Source organism: Anabas testudineus, chromosome 4 (assembly GCF_900324465.2).
Source record: "Anabas testudineus chromosome 4, fAnaTes1.2, whole genome shotgun sequence".
NCBI lineage: Eukaryota > Metazoa > Chordata > Actinopteri > Anabantiformes > Anabantidae > Anabas > Anabas testudineus.
In genome coordinates this window covers 24059046-24082890 of record NC_046613.1, presented here as the reverse complement: position 1 = coordinate 24082890, position 23845 = coordinate 24059046, and the positions used below count along the sequence as shown (strand labels likewise).

The window sequence follows — 23845 nt, the reverse complement described above, 5'->3', positions numbered from 1 at the left end:
TTCTTGTAATCAGAAGCAAACACAGATCAGTCTGTCTAGAAACCTACCAAGATACAATTCCATAAAGTTGATTTAATTTACTGATAAATTACATACAAAAAATAAATTATACAAAAAGAAGACAGATTATACATGTAGGTTATACAGTTACATAAAAAGGTGGTTCATGGGCAATTCCAAAAATAAATTGTAGTAAGGTTAGTGCGTTGTATGTCCAAACTATGTCATACAGGTCATGTATAGAACCCTACCCACCATATTTACTGTCCTCTCCTGCATTTGGCAACACCAAGATTTGAGAAGATAAGAAGTCGCATTAAACTGTGGTCATAAGAAAACACATACAAATATATGAGGAGGAAGAATTCAGTGCTTATGAACTGGGAAACAAGGCCCTGCTGCCATCTGACTCCATCACTTCCAGCAAACTCAAGTAACCTGGATGAACTCAGACTGATCTGTGTAATTTCCTAACCTAAAGACACCTGTCTCTCAGTGCTGTATTTGCTTCTACAAACTTTGTTATCAGCTGTATCTTATCTCTCTAGTTATATAATATTATACTATTGATCTACTCTATATTTTAGACTTATTCTCCATTAGTTCAATGCCAGTTTGTATCTGCTAGATTGTCTTCTGGACATTTTTTTTATAATCTTTTAGATTGTCTTATGCTTGGACAGTCAGGTAGTAATGTTGCACTTATATTTAATGACCAAATTCTTTTACATTTCAGCCATTCAGATCTTATAAATTCTCAATTTTCTACTCAACTGGAAAACTAGGAGCAATATCCTACAGAGCAACTTCACAAAGAATATACTATATATTCGATAGAAGTATAAAACGATTGTTTCCACTCTACTGTGTGTTTATTTCTGTCCTTTACACTGTCACCTCCTGTCATAGCTTCTCCCAGACTCCCTCCTTTTTTTACTAAAATTTGTGTTTTCTAATTCCTGTAAGTCTGTCCGAGCAGTCAGGAGTAAACTCAAGAAAATGTTTTAAAAGGTCATTTTGTAGTCTTGGTTGTGGCTTCATCAATGCTTCAATAGACAGTATAGAAGGAGTCCAAGCAGCACATGGATCCAATCCATCCTGACACAGCAGGCATTGTTTGAGTTTGCTGAGTTTGTTGACGAGACAGAGTTTGTTGAGTTTGTTGTCGGTACAGAGTTTGTTGTCGGTACAGAGTTTGTTGAGTTGGTTGTCAGGACAGAGTTTGTTGTCAGTACAGAGTTTGTTGAGTTTGTTGTCAGGTACAGAGTTTGTTGTCGGTACAGAGTTTGTCGAGTTTGTTGTCGGTACAGAGTTTGTCGTCGGAACAGAGTTTGTTGAGTTTGTTGTCGGTACAGAGTTTGTTGAGTTTGTCGTCGGGACAGAGTTTGTTGAGTTTGTTGTCGGGACAGAGTTTGTTGAGTTTGTTGTTGGTACAGAGTTTGTTGTCGGGACAGAGTTTGTCGTCGGGACAGAGTTTGTTGAGTTTGTTGTCGGGACAGAGTTTGTTGTCGGGACAGAGTTTGTTGTCGGTACAGCGTTTGTCGTCGGTACAGAGTTTGTCGAGTTTGTCGTCGGGACAGAGTTTGTTGAGTTTGTTGTCGGGACAGAGTTTGTTGAGTTTGTTGTTGGTACAGAGTTTGTCGAGTTTGTTGTCGGGACAGAGTTTGTCGAGTTTGTTGTCGGGACTGAGTTTGTTGAGTTTGTTGTCGGGACTGAGTTTGTTGAGTTTGTTGTCGGGACAGAGTTTGTCGAGTTTGTCGTCGGTACAGAGTTTGTTGAGTTTGTCGTCGGGACAGAGTTTGTTGAGTTTGTTGTCAGGACAGAGTTTGTTGTCGGGACAGAGTTTGTTGTCGGGACAGAGTTTGTTGAGTTTGTTGTCGGGACAGAGTTTGTTGTCGGGACAGAGTTTGTTGTCGGTACAGCGTTTGTCGTCGGTACAGAGTTTGTCGAGTTTGTCGTCGGGACAGAGTTTGTTGAGTTTGTTGTCGGGACAGAGTTTGTTGAGTTTGTTGTTGGTACAGAGTTTGTTGAGTTTGTTGTTGGTACAGAGTTTGTCGAGTTTGTCGTCGGGACAGAGTTTGTCGAGTTTGTTGTCGGGACAGAGTTTGTTGAGTTTGTTGTCGGGACTGAGTTTGTTGAGTTTGTTGTCGGGACAGAGTTTGTCGAGTTTGTCGTCGGTACAGAGTTTGTTGAGTTTGTCGTCGGGACTGAGTTTGTTGAGTTTGTCGTCGGGACAGAGTTTGTCGAGTTTGTTGTCGGGACAGAGTTTGTTGAGTTTGTTGTCGGGACTGAGTTTGTTGAGTTTGTTGTCGGGACAGAGTTTGTTGAGTTTGTTGTCGGGACAGAGTTTGTTGAGTTTGTTGTCGGGACAGAGTTTGTTGAGTTTGTTGTCAGGACAGAGTTTGTTGAGTTTGTCGTCGGGACAGAGTTTGTTGAGTTTGCCTTCGGTACAGAGTTTGTCGAGTTTGTCGTCAGGACAGAGTTTGTCGAGTTTTTTGTCGGGACAGAGTTTGTTGAGTTTGCCATTGGGAGAGAAGTTGGGTTTGTTGCCCAGGCTGCATTACACAAACTGGTAGCACAACAAAATGGTTTACTGGTGAAGATACCAAAATCTTGCATCAAAAGTAGAGTTTCATTCGTGGCAGCAGCCGCACACAAGCTTGCAGATATACAGCCGGAGGCTGAAGTAGACCCATTTCTCACTGTATGAGAAAAGAAATCACAGTTTTACTAGACGGAGGTGGGCAATTCCAGCTTCTGATTGACTGAACACATTTGATTAAGACAATCAGTATTGAATAAGGCAGAGACTATATAGAGTATGAAAATAAGTAGGGTAGTGGCCCTTGAGGACAGGAATTGTCCTTCCCTGTCCTCTACACCAGGGCTACGTCCGAAATCACACCGTTTTCACTTATTCCTAACTCCCTTTATAATTCATTTCAAGTTTGTTCAATTCAGTCCAAATTAGTCCAATAATACAACTCAATCCCAACAAAAGCCATCACAAGGCACTTTACAGTCCAAGGTTTAAGACCTTAGAAAACACACAAGTAGTAGCGCACTCAAAAGTGTTCAGCAAACGGAGAATTTGGGCACTTGATAATCAGCCATATGATCATTAAATCATTGTGACTGCAAAAAATTTTCAGTTCTCATAGGAAAGATCTTGACCTAGCATTTAAACACCTAAATATAATTTTTAGGAGACATAACAATTTTCTCAGTTTCAATTTACAGTTCTCATGGGATTACTATTATTTTATAACTGTCTAACTAAGATTAAAAAGGTTTTTAATGCTTTTCTGTAGGTTGATTAAACCACCTTTAAAAAGATGACTATAAGATTTGTCATATCTCACAAGTCGGGACTGGTTCTGCTGCTACTCTGAGTTAGCAAAACACATGTAGACCCAATCTTTGTTAATCTATGTATAACACTCACTCACCACTTGCTTGAAAGCACCTATCTTCAGTTCCTTTACATTGAAGTTGAGTGGTACAGTGAGAAGTGAAAGGGTCACAAGACTGACACTGAAGGCCATTACTTGACTGACGAACAGAGACTGAAACAGAAAAGAACAGCATCATTTACTGAGAAGGAGTTCAGTGTTATTGTTGCATTATAACAGAACATGGCAGAAGAGGACAGAATCCCAGTATTATTAGCTAGTGGTCTTAAGCATTTATCAATCTCTACTTACTGTTTAGAGTTTCTAAATTGCAGTTATCTGTGTTGCAGCACTGGCCAAGAACACCTAAATATCCCAAGTTGACTGAAAATGTCTGCAAGCCTGTGGCTGAGCAAAGGGACGGTGGTGCACATGCTTTGAAGACATGCTGTTCAGGAGTCCCATTTGAAGATGCTACAGAGAAAGTGCAGCTTGTTGATGTTGTTATATACAGTATATAAATCACTGAAAAGTAAAAGTGCAAATGAAGAAAACACTACCCGAAATAGAAGCTGTTATGCACATTTCTCCAGAAGAACACGTGACGTTTGAACACTGCTGCTCCGTGCAAGTTAGACACTGAAGTGCTCCAGCTGCAATAAGCAGAAAAACACTCAGCAGATGATGATCATCACACAGGCTTTTAAGGATACTACTGGTGTATAAAGGCAGAAATTTAATCATTTAAATTTTATTGCAAAAGATCTTTGTCTTTTATAAACAGAGATAAATCAAATAGTTCCTAATAACTTAAAATTTCAAGTTGGTAAAGTTACTTGTGCTGAAGAGTGTCCAGGGAAGAGTCAGAAAAAGGCTCAGCTTCATCATGATCAACAGGTGCAGCGAGCGCTGTCGATTACTTTATTTGGATGGCACAGCTTCTCAGCTCTGCTGGAGCTTATATAGTCTACCGATGCTGAATCCATTTTTTTAACATGTGCAAACATCAGGGTTTGGGTGTGTTTCTGTTTCTGTCGCCACACCCCACCACATCCTTATTTAACTACAGGAACACTGCAGGACAGTGCACAAAACAAAAATATCTACAGTTAGGGTTAAGGTTAGAGTTTTTCTTGACATTATTCAGATTTCTAATTACTGATGATATGTTTACTGTAAATACAAACAGTTTTTATTTTAGGAGCTGGGACTCCATCTAGCCATTATATTATCGGCTTGTCCTTTTTTAGGATCACGGGAGTGCTGGAGCTTATCCCAGCTGTCGCTGAGGGAGAGGTGAGGTACACCTGGACAGGGCACTAGGCTATCACAGGGCTAACATATAGAGACCAGGAGGAACCCAGGGCCAATGCACCATCTGGGCCGTGAGGATTTAATTGCAGTACCTCACTGCAGTGAGGGTAATGCTGGCTGGGATATGGAGGTCTGTGCAACACTCCAAGGATATGCCTCCTCAAACAAACCCACCAACAAGACGATGATGCTAATAATGTTACAGGCCACATTAATGTTCACCACAAACTTCAGTCGTTACTCCTGCCACATGTGCTCAGCTCTCATCTGTGAGGGGAAATGGTGTGCCAATGGCAGACTTGTCAAATCTGATGTGTCCTGACAATGCCATTCGAGCTGCATAGCACAATTTGTACTAGAAGATGCACAACCTGAGTGAACTGCAGGTATTTCCTCATGCTACTACTGTCAAGGACATTCATGAAAAACAAAGGAGGAGGGATACGGAGAGAGTATTTGTCTGTGGCCACATGCAAAACCATTGACTCTAGGGGGGTTACGTTTCCATTGCACCTGTTGTCACTTTAATTTGTACTGAAGCAAGTGAAACTCATTCACAATCATTTGAACATCCTTAGTGGACAGATTGATATCCCTGAGGTTAAACTGATTTAGTGTTATACTGTGATCATCAAGTGTACCTGTTTTCTAGCACTGTACTCGCTGTATAATAACAAAATAAAGAATATATACACTAATCAGTGGACAGACATCAGGCATTAATTGAACCAGTCTGCAGATACAGTCTAATATACAGTAATCTGTAATGCATTGTTCCCTGACAGCTGTTGATTATCATTTTTCCCATGCTGACCCCAGTTCAACATGAAATTTAAACCATCAGGTGGTTTTAATATTGTGGCTGATCAGTGCATGGCTTCAGTATTATACAACAGATTGTACCAGCATATAAACAAACTGCACCCAATAACAAATAGTGACAAAGTATACACATGATATTAGAAATGTTTGTGGTCAGGTGTGTCCTGTTTGCTTTATTTGGATGACTTGTAGAAAGGCACACACTGCGCCCCACGGTTCACATTGCATGTTAGTACAAAAACCAAACTATAAATGTAAAGCAACTGTCTCATGTTCACCAAGAGCTTGTGATAATTGTGAAGAGGTATACAATAGGTCAGGCCAAAGATAAAGAAAGAAATTTGACATCCAACCATCAAGATGCTTGACTTTCATTTTGAGGCATTACTGTTATTAAAATGTACGCTCTTACTGGAATTACTTATGAAGAAAAGCATTTTATTTTCTGAAATGTTGTGAAATAGAAATATAAGTGTAGACTTGCATAGTCCAGACATATTCTTTCTATACACCTCTCAATTCATCCTGCTGCTACCATCATGGGTTAAATTCAGAACATTAACATTAAACACATTAGTGAGCCTGTTCCAGGCGTAGTCATGCAGCAAAAACAAAGATGCCACCAGCACTGTGCCTAACAGAGGAGCTTGTATGGTTTAAACCTTGATCAGATGCTTCTTCTTCCACATTTTTTTTTGTTTTCGGGGCTCATTTCTTTTCATTTCATATCCATCACCCTGTATGCGCAACTCTACACAAATAATTGTCACTGGAATAACATTTACATTTAGTCATTTAGCAGACGCTTTTATCCAACTTACAAGTAGGGTACAAGGGTAGGCAGGGTAAGCGTAAGGAGGTCTTGCCTAAGGACCCCTACTGGTGTTAGGTCACAGCTGGGATTTGAATCCCAATCTCCCACATTGGAGGCAGGGATGTTACCACTACACTAACCAGCCACTGAATTAAATAACGATGTGGTCAGGTGTGTTGACATAATTGTTTACCGTGGTGTCGTATCCCCTCTCAAAAATTCAACTTCTTTATCGTTATGGTTGTAATATTGAAGGCTTGCACTGAAATGCTAATGTCAAACTAGCAAAAGCAACATAAAAACAAACTGCACCCTACAACAAATAATGTTATAGTTAACACAGGGTTTTCAAAGGGTTTGAGGTCAGGTGTGTCCTGTTTGCTTTACTTGACTGGCTTCACTTGAACTTCACTGAAGAGGCATATTTATTACACACAGTTTAAAAAGCCACACACCTGGGTCCTAAATTCACATTGCTCACTATTTGGGATCTTGGTAAATTAGGCCTTTAGTACTTTGAAGCTCCTACTTAAATTTAACAAGTATTATTTCATTAAACTGTCACTAAATTGACATTTGTCTGAAGCTTTTTAAACATATTCTATTATTGAATTTGTTATAATTGCTGTTATGTGAGCATGATGTCAGCTTCCAGTTTGCTTTTGTGGTACAGGAAGACAATAACTGTGTTTTTAAAATATAAGGGTGGAAACTTGGCATCCAACTATCTTCTGACATGCTCACTTTTAATTTTGAGGCACCACTGTTATAATAATACAGTAATGTGCTCTCTTCCTATTATAAATTATGTTGTGATGTTATTTTTTGCTGCTGAGACAGAGACAGAAAGTCAAATGTTAATTTTCTACAGGAATTCTGTAAAGTAATTTCAAAAAGAAGGAGAGGCGGGAAAGTGAAATTTTTTGTTTACACAAGTCAACACAAATAATTGTTGATGGAACTGAATAATGATGTGGTCATGGTGTGTTGACATAATGTTTTTCACAATTAGAAAAAGGGGTGGTGACTGTTTGAAAGAAAAGGCTGCATATAAAGAAACATACCCGAATCTAATCCATTTATTCAACACCTGTTCAGAAGAGTAATGTTGGTGCAGTTTTCAGTAAAGATGGGGCTTATCCTGATCTGGATGCTCTTCAGCACAGGTAACTATTCTTACAGCACAGTTTATACAGATATTAGAGAAAAGAGTTTAAAGCATTTTAGAACCTTTTTGTTTTCAGAATCGATTCATACTAGTCAGTCTAAACGTTACATTAAATGATCTCCAGTCATTTATTTTAATTAGTCTGAATAAGTAGTAAACTATGTAAGATAAAAGGTTCATGTTGCATAGAATTCAGAACCATGTAAAAAGAAAAAAAGTCTGGTAGTGTTCAAAACTCAGTTTAAACCATTGGAAACCTTCTGCTCTGGGCTTTGTCAAGATCAAAATCCCATCACCCGAGAGAATTTTAACACATGCTGTAACACTCATTGAATATTTTTCTACCTGTAGCAGCTGGAGCACTTCAGTGTCAAAACTGCATTGATAATCAGTGCTCAAACACCACGTGTTTGCCAGGGATGATGTGTACCACCATTTCCATTCAAGGTTGTCCTATCTCTGCATTGTCTACTTCTTTTAGTGTCTGCTGTCCGCTGCTTGTCAATCTTAAATTACACTTTGACTTTGCAGTGAATTCATCTACATCTACAGTTTCAAAAGTCTTCAAGATGTGTGCATCAACCCCCATGTGTCCAGACAACAGGGCTCAGACGTTTTCAGTCAGCTTGGTGAATATAAATGCAGTTGCATCTGTTAAGTGCTGCAACACAGACAACTGCAATTCAGCAACTCTGGCTTGTGAGTAACTTTATCCTTTAGACAGAAAAACCTAAAATAGATGAGAAATGAACTTCAGTATTCTCCACATGAATCATTTCTCTTTCTTTATTAATTCTTGTTTTTATGCCTCCATAGTGGTAATAGTCAGAGTCAGAGTCGATTAAACTACATCAACAATTACAATATGAATCTGGACAAACATGCATGTAAACCACAACATCATTGGTTAGAGGAGAAAAAAAACACAATGCAGTAATTCTATTGGTTTTCTGTTTCAGCTGTTGTTGCTCAGTCAGAAAACAGCCAACAGTGTTTCTCCTGTGACCCACTCACCTCTCAGTGCACCACACTGAACTGTAAGGGAGAGGAGAAAAGCTGCTTTCGTGCAAGTGGTGAGTCTATCTACTACTTAGTATGTAATAAATAAATATATACATAATGAAATTTGTTTTGTTTTCTCAGTATTTTAAATAAAGTCTTACATATGATTGACGTATTCTGTGTTACTATATAATTGTAAGAATATTATCATAAAATAATTGTTAATGTTGCACTTTGTATTGTACTTAAAGCAACATTGTAGAATTTGCTTCAACTTGACCAGTTTTACTTCATAATAATCAATTTCTTATCAGTTACTTTCAAAACTGAGACAAATTCACTTAAGTCATTCAGACACTGAATGACCTTTTTTTTTGCTTTTAACAACATCAAGCTTGTAGTTGTTGCAATAATAACAGAATACCTAGAGTATTTCTTCTACCTCTTCTGTTATTTCTCCAACAGTACGTACGCTATGCTTCTGGTTTTTCTACTCTGTGGTCTATATTTTTACTTGGTGATATTCAGTTATTTAAATGTATTATTTAAATATTGGAGCTTTTATGTTAACAGTAATTGTTTTATTTTACAGTATACAATGGGTCCACCACTTTACCTCGCTATGGCTGCACATCTGCAAACCTGTGTGTGGGTCTGCACAGCCTGACTCGCCTGCTTTTCCTATATAACATTGATAACTTCAGTAGTGGACTAACATGTTGTGGGAGCAGTTTGTGCAATACTGCCCCAGCAACAGCTTTAACACCAATTCATCTGCTGCTAGGACTCCTTGTCTTTACCCTGTACTAGAGCACAGAAGAAAAAGGATGATGCACGAATGAAGTCACCAGAAGGAATCTGAAAAGACATATTGAGGACTGATCTTGGGTTTACTGCTCACTGTCACTTTTAGTTGACAGTGTTTGGGCGAGAAAAAACAAATGTATGTACAGACATGAAAGAAATTAGTAGTTAGTAGTTAGTACCCTAGTGTTAAAAACAGAAAATCCCCAAAAAAGGTCACTGAAATAACTTGAAACTGACAAAATAAATAAAATAAAATTTATTAAAAATTAACTCCTGAAATTCAGACAATGCTTTTGAGATTAGTTTAAAAAACTGATGGCACCCTTAACTTAATATTTTGTTGCTCATTATGACTCAAACACTGACTGATGGTGAGATCTGATGCTGACAGACCTTGACCTTGGATTTCACCTCTAATCTCTTTGGAAGTTGTTTTGGGCTCTTTGGTTACCATTTGTAATATCTGTCTCTTCAGTTTGTCATCAATTATCATCTTGCAGCCACATTCAGGAAGGTTGGCTTCAGTCCCGTGGACAATAAACTTCTGAATAATATGTGCAACGGTATTCACAGGAACATCAAGCTGCTTGGAGAGGTTCTTGATGTTGAGTTTGGTACACACCATGATATCCCAAGGTGCAAGGTGGTATAGTACACACAGAAATGCATAAGAAAATACATATTACTCCTTTACTTTGCAGGTAACATTTTATTTATTTATTCTAGGATAGGTGAAAATGAGTTTTTGTAAGAAATTTTTTTCTTTACCCTGTTTTTGTTTGACAGCATGTTAATAAAACCACTTTTGAGAACTTCAGTAACAACACCATGTAGCTATTGTCAAATGCTCAGTATGCATTGGAGTGAACCTAAAATTCATAAACATTCAAATGTACAGACTCAGGCAAGAAAATGTTTTGAGCCAATCACAACCCGGAAAAGTGCAGCAGCAGTGACAAAAGAAAAATAATAGGAACGCTTGTCTAACAATCAGAGGGAGAGAGAACGATTTCCTCATTGTTTCTCTGACTTTGTTTTATACGTAAACTGGACCTTAAGTTATGTGATGACTTTTCTGGGCTCTGATCTCTGAGATAGTTCCACAGTACAGATGCAGAATTCAAATAAATGTCAGGCAACAAGGCACAAAAGGACTTACAGCGCCATCTCCTGGTAGAAACAACAACTACTTCTTTTAGTGAGTGTAACAAAAAAAAAAAACATAAAGTCAATTTAAACTAAGATAAAAATTAAAAGTTACTCATTGATTGTAAATTGTATTTTTTATGGATTGTAACCCAGATTTCTAATCACATCATCAAAGCTCTAGGTTATTATCATGTTCTGTCTGCCTTAGTTGTGTTTCCTCCTCTCTGTCTCCCTCTCTCTGTTCTCCTCTGCAGGTATACTCGGCCTTGGAGCTGTTTGTCTGCAGAGTCCAGTTAACCTGGTTCTGCTGAAGGTTTCTTTAATTGAAGGGAGTTTTTCCTCTCCACTGTCTCCTGGTGCTGCTCAGTGGGATTGTTCTGTTTTCTATATAATTCTGTTTACAGCTATATGTTGTAAGGTCTTAAACCATAAACTAATAAAGTGCCTTGGGTTGACTTTTATTATGATTTGGCTCTTTGACTGAATTAAAATTAAATTTAATTGTCACAGATGCCCAACAGCATAAACATAGACAGAATGAGGAGACAGGATGGTTCAGTACAAAATAAATCAGTGTCCAAATAATCAAAACCTAAAGGAAAAACTAAGACTAAATAATTTGACACTTGGCACAGCTCAAAAAGAAAAAAAGCCAAAAAGGCATTTGTAAAAGCAAACTGGAGGCACAAGTCTAGAATAATACCACAACTCCAGGTAAAACATACTAATAAAGACCAACAAGGAAACTATATCAGAGGAAAAACACAAAGCACACAGGAGCTGTGGCAGAGAGGATCTGAGGTGAAAGGAAAGAGGAACAAAACAAAACATAAAAATGAAAATAAGGGAGACAGCAGCAGCCGAGCATTCATCAGTGGTTATGTTGGTCACATACAGATCCGCAGATCAGATCAACAGATGTGTGAATGGGGATTGTTTTAGAAAGAAAGCTTTCTGTGAATATTCAAACACTGTGGTTATTAAAATAGGACTGTTTTACATCACACATCACGCATAGGCTACAAATGTTCTATGAAAAAATTCAACCCACTCCCAGCAAAAATAATAGGGTGCCAAACTTTCCTCTTCTTGTTTGTGACTCATTGTCCTTTTCGAGACTCATCTACTGCACAGGGGACAATCCCAGAAGCTTCCCTAAGAAGTTCTTGGAAAAACTATTGAGGTTTTTGCCATGACTGTATTTAACACCTGCACAGTATAACTGTAGCAGCGCTGATACTACGTAGCATTGTCATTGAGGATGATGCTAATTTACAGTACTCACCTGTTCACCATGATGAAGCTGATACTTTCTCTGACACTCATATGGACATGCTTCAGCACAGGTAATTCTGCTTCTTGTTACAGTTAATGTCACTTTTTCTTTCATTAGTTCCTATTTAATTTCAATTAAAACTACTAAAGTAAATTAAAACTTATCTTATTGTAGGGAAATGTGGTGGATACATAGGTTCAGCTTGTCCTAAAGAAAAAAAATCTGAATTTCAATGATTTCCAACCAGTAATTATTTCATCTTCTTATTGTAATTTGATACCTGAAGGGCTGTGCAGAATAGGAGGTGGAAGAGGACAATAAGAATGATAATATAATAACAATTTTTATCATTTAAACACTGTGCCCTTAAACCATTCTCTCATTGTCCAGCATTTCCTGCTGATAATTTTTCAGCTGGAGCACGTCAGTGTCAAACTTGCACAGATCAGCAGTGTTCAACCACAGAACCAGTCACATGTTCCTCAGAGATGATGTGCATAACAGCTTCGATTCGAGGTACTTTTTTCTTGATGTCATCTACTTTTCAGTAAAATATGTGTACTGCCAAGTTATGTTCTGTCATCAATAACAACCTTCACTTTGTGTTTGTAGCTACTTCAGATGGAACTACAGTCCGACACATCTACAAGGCGTGTGCATCATCCTCCCTGTGTCCGGCCACAGGCTCTCTCACATTTTCAGCCAAGATGGGAGTTTCAGCTGCAGTTGCATCTGCTCAGTGCTGCAACACAGACAACTGTAACTCAGAAACTCTAGCTCGTAAGTACAAATGAAATGAAGCTTTTTCTTATGATAATAAAATATTGGTAAGAAAAGAATATTGGCAGTTTGCATGTTGTAACATGTTCTACCTTCATTTTGTCATTTTTACTTTCAGTCAGTGTTGCTCAGCCAGATAACAGACTGCAGTGTCTCTCTTGTCATCCAATTACCTCTAAGTGTAAAACTCTATTAGAATGTAGGCGAGTGGAAAACCGTTGTTTTCAAGCATGTGGTAAGTCCTTATAATACAGTTTATCAATTCTGAGAAAATATTTATATTGTTATATTTTTTTTCATGTGTATCCTGTCGATGTTCTGATGAAATGAAGCTTAATTTATACTGATTTAGCATTTTGACACACAACTATTATGTTAATTGTAATTCATAGCATTTCACAGGTAAACATTCAGTTTACAGGGCCTAAATTTCAGTTCAGGATTGTGCGTAATGTGCATAAAAATTATTGAAATTTTATGAAAATGATTCCAAATCCCAAATCTAGCTCTTATAATGCAATAATACAAAACACTTTCTGCTGTTGCAGAATCTGTCGCTAGCAAGGGCCAATCTGTTTTCATCCATTTTTGCTAAAACGTGGATGTAAACTAAATCAACTGGAATCAACTCGCTTATTAAAAAAAAACAATAAAACCAGCAAACAGCACAAGTGATGTCGTAATGACCTTACTCCTCAAGATCAGGCAGACAGGATATCACAGTCAAAGGCAGGTTTCAGGTTAATTTGCAGCCCTAGCCAATTAAAACCTAAATATATAATCAAAGTAATAAATGTTTGCATGTGAAGAAAATGTTTAGAAGCACTAAATTACACACTTTGCATGTCATCTGTCAGTAATCTGCATTATAAACATTCCATACATTTAGTTTCTGGTCTGTAGTTTTGACTGCGGGTCAGACAGGAGGACGATGTCTGTGCATCAATTGCATTAACTACTTAAATCTGATTAAATCTGTAAAAGTTTACTTCCATAAAATCCTTACCACATGGTTTTGTGGAGGTGTATTTAAATTTATTACATCTTTGGAACATAACTGCCGTAAAACAATAAGAAAAGCATTTTATTTCTGATTATTTAATGCTGCTAATATCATTCCACCTCTTTATTTAGTGTTTCAAACAACATGATGACTACTGCTGTCGAAGCAGAAAGCAAAAAAAATCATGATCATGATCAGTGGGGCATATTAAATTTGATTTCTTCATTAGTGTTTTCTACAGAACAGAAAATCAGTGTGTACCATTAGTGGAGCACTGTTTATGATGAACAACTGCACCTGTTTGCACAATATATAGTGTACATCTCTCTTAGTTGAAGTTAACATACTCAAAATTGCAATACTGAATAACTGTAGATCAAAATGTGGGTCATAAAATACAACTGGGAAATTCATTGTACTTTTACAAGATAAAAGACTTGAACTTAGATCTTTACATGTTGTTCAGTTTTTACATTGATACATTTTTGCAAACAGATTAAAAAATACTTACTAAAGACTGTGATTTTTTTGTCTGCAGCAATTAAAGGGTGTAGACTTTTTTCAGCCTATGGCTGCATATCTGCTAATCTGTGTGCAGCCGCCACCAGACTGATCATTGGACCATTCTTGCAAAGTTTTGGTAACGTCACCATTGGACCCGCCTGTCAGGGGACGAGTTTGTGTAATAGATGTATGGTTAAAAAAAGGGTTTCCAGAGATATTGTCACAGCAACGTCCACCCCAACAACAACTGACAACTGGACATCAACATCTACCCCAACAACAACCAGTGATTCAATAACTTCTTCTCAAACAACTGACCCAACAACAAATTCTGCCTCAACAGCAGTAACAACAACACCTGCCACAACAACATCTACCCCAACAACAACTAGTGATTCAATAACTTCTCCAACAATGACAACAGCTGTCACAACTACAATAACAACTGACCTAACAACAACGACTACTGCCACCTCTTCTGCAACAACAACACGTTCTGCTCAGTCGATGGCGACAACAACTGACCCAACAACAAATTCTGCCTCAACAACAGTAACAACAACACCTGCCACAACAACAGCTGCAACATCTACCCCAACAACTAGTGATTCAATAACTTCTTCTCCAACAATGACAACAGCTGTCACAACTACAATAACAACTGACCTAACAACTACGACTACTGCCACCTCTTCTGCAACAATAACACCTTCTGCTCAGTCAATGGCGACAACAACTGACCCAACAACAAATTCTGCCTCAACAGCAGTAACAACAACACCTGCCACAACAACAGCTGCAACAACAACATCTACCCCAACAACTAGTGATTCAATAACTTCTTCTCCAACAATGACAACAGCTGTCACAACTACAATAACAACTGACCTAACAACGACTACTGCCACCTCTTCTGCAACAACAACACCTTCTGCAACAACAACACCTTCTGCTCAGTCGATGGCGACAACAACTGACCCAACAACAAATTCTGCCTCAACAACAGTAACAACAACACCTGCCACAACAACAGCTGCAACAACAACATCTACCCCAACAACTAGTGATTCAATAACTTCTTCTCCAACAACGACAACAGCTGTCACAACTACAATAACAACTGACCTAACAACAACGACTACTGCCACCTCTTCTGCAACAACAACACCTTCTGCAACAACAACACCTTCTGCTCAGTCGATGGCTATAACAACTGACCCAACAACAAATTCTGCCTCGGCAACAGTAACAACAACACCTGCCACAACAACTGCTGCAACAACAACAACAACAGCAGCTGCCCTGACAACAACAACAACAACACGGGCCCCAACAATGACAACAGCTGCCCCAATGACAACAACAGCAACATCGGCCCCGACAACCACAACAACAGCTGCCCCGATGACGACAACAGCTGTCTCAACGATGACAACAACAACAAGAGCCGCTGCCGTGACAACAACAACAACAGCAGCTGCCCTGACAACAACAACAACAACACGGGCCCCAACAATGACAACAGCAGCCTCAACAATGACAACAACAGCAACATCGGCCCAGACGACAACAACAACAGCTGTCTCAACGATGACAACAACAACAAGAGCCGCTGCCCTGACAACAACAACAACACCACGTGCCCCAACAATGACAACAGCAGCCTCAACAATGACAACAACAGCAACATCGGCCCCGACGACAACAACAACAGCTGCCCCGATGACGACAACAGCTGTCTCAACGATGACAACAACAACAAGAGCCGCTGCAATGACAACAACAGCAACATCGGCCCCGACGACAACAACAACAGCTGCCCCGATGACGACAACAGCTGTCTCAACGATGACAACAACAACAAGAGCCGCTGCCCTGACAACAACAACAACAACTCCAATGACAACAATAGCTGCCCTAACTACGACAACAATGACAACAGCTGCCCCAATGACAACAACAACTTCTCCAATGACAACAACAGCTGCCCTGTCGACAACAATGTCAACAACAACATCTGCCCCAACATCAACAACAACAGATTCCCCGACGACGATGACAACGGCTGCTCTAATGGTGACAACAGCTGACCCGACATCAACAACAGCTGCCACCTCTCCAACGACAACAACTTACTCAACAACTACAGCTGCCCTGATGATGACAACAGCTGCCTCAAATGCGACAACAACAACGTTTGCCTCGACGATGACGGCAACAACAACAAAAGGTGCCCTGACGACTACAACAACTTCCTTGACAACGACAAGAACAACAACAGCCTCCCCTACCACAGCAACTTCTGCCCCGATAACATCAACAACAACAGCTTCCTTGACAACAACAAGAATAACAGCAACCTCCCCTACCACAGCAATTTTTGCCCCGATAACATCAACAACGACAGCTTCCTTGACAACAACAAGAACAACAGCAGCCTCCCCTACCACAGCAGCTGCCTCGGTGACAACATCAACAACAACGACAACAACAAATGGGGCCCCATTAACAACCTCTGCCTTGACAACAAGTGCTGATTCAATAATTTGTCCTTCAAAAACCAGTGATTCCTGCTGTATCACACTGAGTATCATTCATCTGTTGCTTGGTCTCTTAGTTACCCTCTATTAGAGGATTAGGATTAGATGGTAATGCAGTTATGAGGTTTTGAGAAGTACATAGCCTGGATCTGAAAATCCTGCTATATTGAATGCTGAACATTATTTTGGGATGTTTTACAAGTTTTGTTGCAAATTATGGAAACATATTTCACCTTTTTGGGTAAACAGTCTTAAATTAAGGTTAAGTATAGGAGAGGTAAAACTTAATCCCTTAAACCCAAAACATTATTTTACAACTGGCTGTATAGACTGTAGGTGGTACTTTATGGGAACTAGACTTGCTTGAGGCTCTTAATAACGTTTCACTTCTCATCAGAAGTTAGTCAGTTATACCTAAAAGAACCTGGTTTCTATTACAACATATATTCTCTGTTATTTAATATTCAATATGTTGTTTCATTTAATGGCTAGTGTCTACTTAACTTATAAATGCAGACTGCAATGACACAACAATGATTTTCCTGCATTTGCTCCCTCCTTGTTTACAGTAAAAGTAATATATGGAAAACATCAAGACCAAACGCACTTCCACATGATGTATTCTGCATATATACAGTAGCTTATTTTACTGTGGCTTATTTAAAATTCCTCACACATTTGCATTTGTTCAGACCTGAAGTTAACACAATGGAATCTGTGTGGACTAGACGAATAAGGCAATATAACAGATGGAGACAATACACAATTACTTTCACAAGTTGTCTTTCAAATTGCAATAAAATAAATACAAACTGATACCTTCCTCAGAAAAAAAGACTCTACAGTACTTTGGAAATTGCCTCAGATAATGAAGTGAAAAAAGTCTTTTGTAGCCCAATAAATTGTTGATATTTTGAAATGTTGTGAATATAGTTTATCCCACTGTATGTTCCTACAGAAACATCTGTCCCTCTATCAGAAATAAATACAATTAATACAAGGATCAATCAATATTGTCCTTAAATGTGTAGTTTACACATCTTTCTAAAGTTGTTGACCAACTCCACACATGCCAGTTTTGCTAATTATATTACACTGGGTTGAAATGCTGTGCAACAGATGAGCTAAATTAAAGCGCCTAGTTAACCTAGGCGACATGAATATGTGTGACATTGCATCTTCTCCAATCACCTCTTAACCACTAACACATCCCACTTTTATACGTCCCTGTAGTACGACACCTTTTCTCTATTTCCCATCTACAATTTCATTTTACACTATACATAAAATGCCATTATGACATGATGGTTTTTTTTCTCTCACACATACAGTCTAAAATACTATGACTATGGCATCATTACAGCTTCTAAATATGTAATTATCTGGTTTAATTGCCAGTTGTATGACACAAGTCATGTGATAAAAAGAACATAATTATAACAATTGAACATTGAAGCTCATGATGATGCAACTAAACACATATGAATTCAAATGAATACACACAAATACTGTATGTTTCTTTCTCATGTTAAACAAAGTGCAGACAGGAAAAGAACACACCTACAGTAAAATCTCAAGATCACAATGATGTACATATGCAAACACTTTTTATGCCCAGTTCAGAAGGATTTTATTTAAAATGTTAATGTCACCACCTGGCCTCAGTCCAAATAATAAGCTGCTGCCTCAGGTTCAAACAAGACATTGACCACACCCAGTCTCGCAGTCAAGGTGTTTTTGGCAGCAGTTTCTTTAGCAGGTGTTTGTTTAAAGGTATTTTTGGCAGCTGTGACTGAAGTAATTTGCTTTGTTATGTTATGTTACATGTGGGAAGTTGTCCACACCATGATGCTAATTAGATATGAAGCTTGTTCCACAAGTGTGGGAGATTGTTAACCTGCTGAGAACCAGCTGTTTCACTCCAATACACAACTGTTCCACACGTTCTGCCTTAGTTCATAAAGAGAAATCAGTCATAAAGCACATAAACAGATTAAATGCCATTCTTTCCATACTGAAATCATTGCATCTTTTTAACAAGTTTTTCTTGTTATAGTTATGACACGATATGTTGTTTTGTAGCTACAGGATTGTACAACACTCTTCAGTCTTGTTGTGCTGTTACGACGAATGGACAAAAACAGCTTATTCATTCTAACTACAGGCATTAATTTGCTTTATTTAGTTGCATTAAAAACAGAAAGTATTGTGCACTGCTAAAGCTTCATTCCAGTGATGTAAAATAATATAGTACGCTGATTAAATACGACTTTACAACCACTTGGTTTTGTTGTAGGTTTCGGACAAAGTAAACATGGCTGCTCTGACCGGTCTCTACTGGCTGTGATGCATTGTGTCCTCTTTCATTTTCCCTCATTTATAGGTGATCAGTGTAGATACTAAATTACTAAATAAACCTTTAAGTTAACTAAAGTTCAAATGATGAGCAGAAAGAGAGATAAGTGTGTACCTGAGGAGACTGGGTTGACTTCACACTCCTAACAGGCTGTTTGACGTGAAGCCTAAGGTTGAACTTAGGTTTGGGATGATGTAAGAGTTTAAGTTACGCATTTAGTTGGGATGGTTACAGTTGAAGGAAACACATTATTACAGTAAGTGATCTCACAAAGATACCTGTTCAGCTGTGTGTGTGTGTGTATCTCCATGCACATTTGCATGTACACATCCTGTTGTTTTGTATGGGAAAGAAAAAGTTGGGAGATGGAAAATGGTAAATATGTGTGCTGCGTTTTCCGAGGAAACAGCAGCAAAAACTACTGAAGAAAAGACTTCTGTCACATGTAAACTAAATAAGCAAATGTTAAGCTCTTCTATTCTGTAAAGCACCAGAGCAGAAATAACTGTTGCATGATAACATCAAGCTAAATTTTAGGCACCTGCCGTGTGATGTAACACTGACATGTTTCAATCCCGATGATACAGGATGACAGTGACTAATCAGCCACTTTTCACTCATTCTGCAGACAACATTTTTATCACCACACCTGTTCCAGGCTGGTTCTTGCTTCCATTTCACGTAATAATGTTTGCACACTCACTGGCCACTTTATTAGGTACACTAATATGAACTAATGGGATCCAAACACGCTCTGACTTCATTCCAGATTAAAAGGCTTATTTATGTGAGAGACCTGTAATTTTAGACTTGCAGACACTGGCGTTAAAAGGAATATTTTGCTCTATTGTGTTCCTCATAACATGTTGGTATTCCCAGTTTAGCCAAGTTTTGTTTACCCACCTGAAGGATGGACGGATATAAAAAGGAGAAAAGTGAAGTAAAATTTGATTTGTTAAAATAAAAGCATGTACTCAAGTTCTTCATGTAAACAGCCAACAGTATAGGGGATAGAATATCTATAGAATTAGAGCAAACAACTTGACCTGTAGCCTCCAGGGTTTTTGAAGTTGGCCTTCAAGTATTTGTATTTTTTTCTTACAAAAGATTCAAAAGCAATTGCAGACTCAAATCTTTATAGCCTGGATTTCAAAGTGGCAACAGAAGAGACGAAGACGTGACACTAAAGGATAAAGTGATCCACACAGTAGAAGTGAATCAGAGGACATACCTGCGAACCCTGGATGCAGAATGAGGTGGGGGAAATTTAATAACATGACTTAGCACCAGGTCATACAATCATTTAAAATAAACTGTGCAGTGTGTAGTGGCTGTCATGCAGGGAACTCTCAAATAACCACAACACACAGAACTTATCAAGTTCACAAAAAAACTGCTGCCAATAATGTTGAAAATTAGTCAGAGTAACCCCTCCTGTCTTTCAACTATCTTTGTAGGGTCATTACAGGGTTGGTGTGAGTCCAAAACAAAGACAGGATGATGACAGACCTGGTTCAGGGTGACGTGCAACAAACTAAGGGCAGCTGTCTCTGTCGAGGCCTCTTCTTCTGGTGAGCAAGTCCACAGTGTCCGCCATGTTGTTTTGACTCACCTGCACAGTTATTGATGACGTAATGACGTAAGTGCATGTGTGGGTAAAATAAATTCCATAGGCTAGTTAGCAAGTACGCCTTTGTTACATGTCTTTTTGTCTCCTGTTGTCTCAGATCAAGAGAATTGTTTCATAAATTGGAAATTTAACAAACTTCACAAAAGAAAAGAAAATTAAACACATGAAGCACAAAACATTTATAAGTTTCATCTGAAGCGAAACCCGACATCATCAACGTCTTTGACTTCAAACAACTGTCTACATTAATATACCAAAGAAAATTAATACAGGAACCGTAGAATGCTGATTAATTCTGCTTCTACAAATAATTAAAATATTTTTTGATTCATTTTCTGCCAATCTACTAATCATTCATTCACTCTAATGTGAAGAGAGCAGTAGTTCCTTTTTTGGTACAGTAGGTAGATCTGCTGTCCAAGCAAGAGCAGACTCTGATCTAACAGTGGTTTATTGTAGAACATAGTAAAAATATTATGTCCAACTGAGGCCAGAGAATACAGGAGACACGTCCTGACTACAGAGACAAACCTAAATGATGGGTCACAGATGGCGATTGTTTTACTTTTGATTTAAAAACAATGGAGTTGGTTATTAACAAGTGACGCATGATCTCCATAATGAATCATTTACCGTCAGTGTGTTTCATTAAGGTAATAATACAGTGGTACCAGCATTAGTTCAAATATGCAACCAGTCACTCCTGAATCTGACTCAGTTTCTAAACCGACAAAGACCTAAAGTGGTAAAGGCAACACATTTAGTAATTAACTCAATTATGGCCTTTCTCAGTTGTTGTGTTGCAGAGGGAAGTCAAGCTGATAAAGATGTTAGATGTTTACTCCAAACGAAACAGTTACAGCATTTATTAAACCTGTGCATCATTAACAGTTTCATTATTCAATCTTACTTTTCAGGAAAAACAAGATGCACATTAAATATCAAACTGTAAACAGTGTGATAATTAAGTGTGAGGACATTCCATCAAAAGTCTTTTGCTTTATAAATGTGTTGATTTAGTTTTTTACACTGAAACACTGAAAATATGACAAAAGCTTTATTCTTTCTGTTTTTGTTCACTGCTCATTACACTGTTCTTTATCAAGTATTCATTAGAAATCTAGAAGCGTGTTCACTGGGTTATCGTGTAAGGAACAAAAGTAGCAAAGAATCAAAGCAGCAAAGTCAGAGCCAGAGAACAAGAGAAGGTCCTGATCTATCCACAACAGTGTAGAAAATATTCAAATCATGTAAAACATTTAATGGCAGTAAAAATAAAATGTTTAGAGCTTAAGCACAGAATCCAAACCAAGAACCTGTTGCAGCAAACAGGTGTGGTAAGGTGACACAAAAACACAGGTTTCAGTCAAAACACACCCAATGTGAGACATTTCAACCTATGCAGATGTCACGTAATTATTTCCCAGCTGTACCCTATAAAAGGAGTAGCACTGCTGATTATCTGCAGTATCGTCGCCGTGGAAAACGAATGCACACTGCAGCACGTCTGTTCATCATCATGAAGCTGCTCCTTTCTCTGACTCTCGTCTGGACGCTCTTCAGCACAGGTAACTCCACATGTTCTTATACTTTCTGAAGTTATTAGATGAGTAAAGGACTTGTCAGTGTAAACTGATCAGGGTTGTAGAAAGGGATTTAAATCTTATACTAAAGTAGTATACCAGGTTATTTATTGTAATTATCCAGAACTAATTTCATATTCTAGAAAGTTCCACTGGAGAGAAAACGAGATAAAATGTTGGTTTATATATTTTTTAAATATACTAGGATTAATAATAGGATGTAGTGAATGCTACATGAGATCTGAATAATTGCTTTTAACCATGACAACCTGTTTTTATTGATGAAAATTATACATTGCACCTGTGATGTGATCATTATTTCATTGACTGTTTCTCTCCCTGATGCAGCTGCAGCACTTGTGTGTGATTCTTGCAGTGGTCAGTGTTCAACCTCAGAACCACAAAATTGTGCCACAGAGACCATGTGTGTTGTTGCTTCTATTCTAGGTAATGTTTTATTCACGTGCTCTGCGACTTGTTGGTGAAAACATTTACTTTACTAAGTTGTGTGTCCTTCTGTCGACATTAACCAGCTTCATTTTGACTCTGCAGTGAATATATCTGGAAGTACAGGACAACAAATATACAAGGCGTGTGCATCGTCATCAGTTTGTCCAGCTGCAACATCTCTGACATTTTCAGGCACTTTGGGTTCTTTGAGTGCAGCTGCTTCTGCTACGTGCTGTAACACAGATAAGTGTAACACAGAACCTCCAGCTTGTAAGTAGAGATTAATAAGAACTTATTTATATTAACTTTAATAGTATATATCAATATAAGAGGTTATTAATATAAGTTTAAATACTGACTGCCTCAAATAAATGATGTTATTTTGTCCTTCAGCCCCTGATCCTCAGCCAGCTGGCAGCCTTCAGTGTTTCACTTGTGACCCCTCCACCGCTCAGTGCGACACAACAGTACAATGTAAAGCAAATGAGGACAGATGCTTTCAAGCAAATGGTGAGTCCAATATACAGTAATCCTTTTTTACACCTATAATTTAAGATTGTCTCTAAATATTTTTACATTACAGTAATGTGCAGTAGTACTTATACTGAGAGAGTAACTCAGCACTAGGTAATGTCGTGTTGTCCTGCCCTAAGAGAAAGGTCTAATTCAATTCATTCTAACCACACAAAGCATCACAGGTGTGGTTGAACATGGTCAGAAACATGGCTCTGTTATACTTCTAACCACACCCAATAGTGATCACTATTGTGCAGTAAATCTGTATTTTACAGCAACAAGATGTTAAACCACTAGATGTGAGCAATATACAAAATGTATCCAGGTTTGTTGACTAACTCAATACTTTAAAAAGACTTAAAAAATAATTAATTATAGAGTTTATACAATAAAATCATCTTTATTTCTTATCTACAGTGACAGATGGGTTGAACCACACGGCAACAATCTTTGGGTGTACAACTGCAAACGTGTGTGCTTCTAGCGGGCTGAGTAGTATACTTTTAGGAAATCTTAACGTCAGTGCACAAACCTGTTGTAATACCAGTTTGTGTAATAATCCCCCAACAACAACAACCACTCCCCCAACAACAACAACAACCACACCCCCAACAACAACAACAACAAGCCCCGACAACAACAACCACGCCCCCGACAACAACAACAACCACACCCCCAACAACAACAACAACAACAACAACCACGCCCCCGACAACAACAACAACCACACCCCCAACAA

General features: G+C 38.3%; 2 protein-coding genes across 2 annotated transcripts; both read left to right on the top strand.

Moving 5' to 3' along the window:
- Positions 1–6425: 6425 nt before the first annotated feature.
- Positions 6426–9497, top strand: LOC113152673 (urokinase plasminogen activator surface receptor-like). Its single transcript, XM_026346057.1, has 5 exons — positions 6426–7508; positions 7862–7957; positions 8042–8209; positions 8470–8583; positions 9105–9497. Exons 1-5 carry the CDS (start codon positions 7448–7450, stop codon positions 9320–9322), a joined length of 657 nt encoding a protein of 218 aa, XP_026201842.1. The 5' UTR covers positions 6426–7447; the 3' UTR covers positions 9323–9497.
- Positions 9498–11706: 2209 nt separating this feature from the next.
- Positions 11707–16121, top strand: LOC113152489 (integumentary mucin C.1-like). The gene is made up of 6 exons (XM_033325952.1): positions 11707–11814; positions 12159–12260; positions 12357–12524; positions 12643–12759; positions 14066–14857; positions 15595–16121. The coding sequence occupies exons 1-6, from the start codon at positions 11730–11732 to the stop codon at positions 16119–16121; spliced, it is 1791 nt and encodes a 596-aa protein (XP_033181843.1). The 5' UTR covers positions 11707–11729.
- The last annotated feature ends 7724 nt before the right edge of the window (positions 16122–23845 follow it).

Excerpts from the sequence above, each read along its gene's own strand:
- LOC113152673 (XM_026346057.1), top strand. The coding sequence starts at position 7,448 with ATGTTGGTGCAGTTTTCAGTAAAGATGGGGCTTATCCTGATCTGGATG. Across the intron at positions 7,509-7,861 it reads CTGGATGCTCTTCAGCACAG|CAGCTGGAGCACTTCAGTGT; the intron begins GTAACTATTCTT and ends TTCTACCTGTAG. Across the intron at positions 7,958-8,041 it reads TACCACCATTTCCATTCAAG|TGAATTCATCTACATCTACA; the intron begins GTTGTCCTATCT and ends TTGACTTTGCAG.
- LOC113152489 (XM_033325952.1), top strand. The coding sequence starts at position 11,730 with ATGATGCTAATTTACAGTACTCACCTGTTCACCATGATGAAGCTGATA. Across the intron at positions 11,815-12,158 it reads ATGGACATGCTTCAGCACAG|CTGGAGCACGTCAGTGTCAA; the intron begins GTAATTCTGCTT and ends ATAATTTTTCAG. Across the intron at positions 12,525-12,642 it reads TAACTCAGAAACTCTAGCTC|TCAGTGTTGCTCAGCCAGAT; the intron begins GTAAGTACAAAT and ends TTTTACTTTCAG.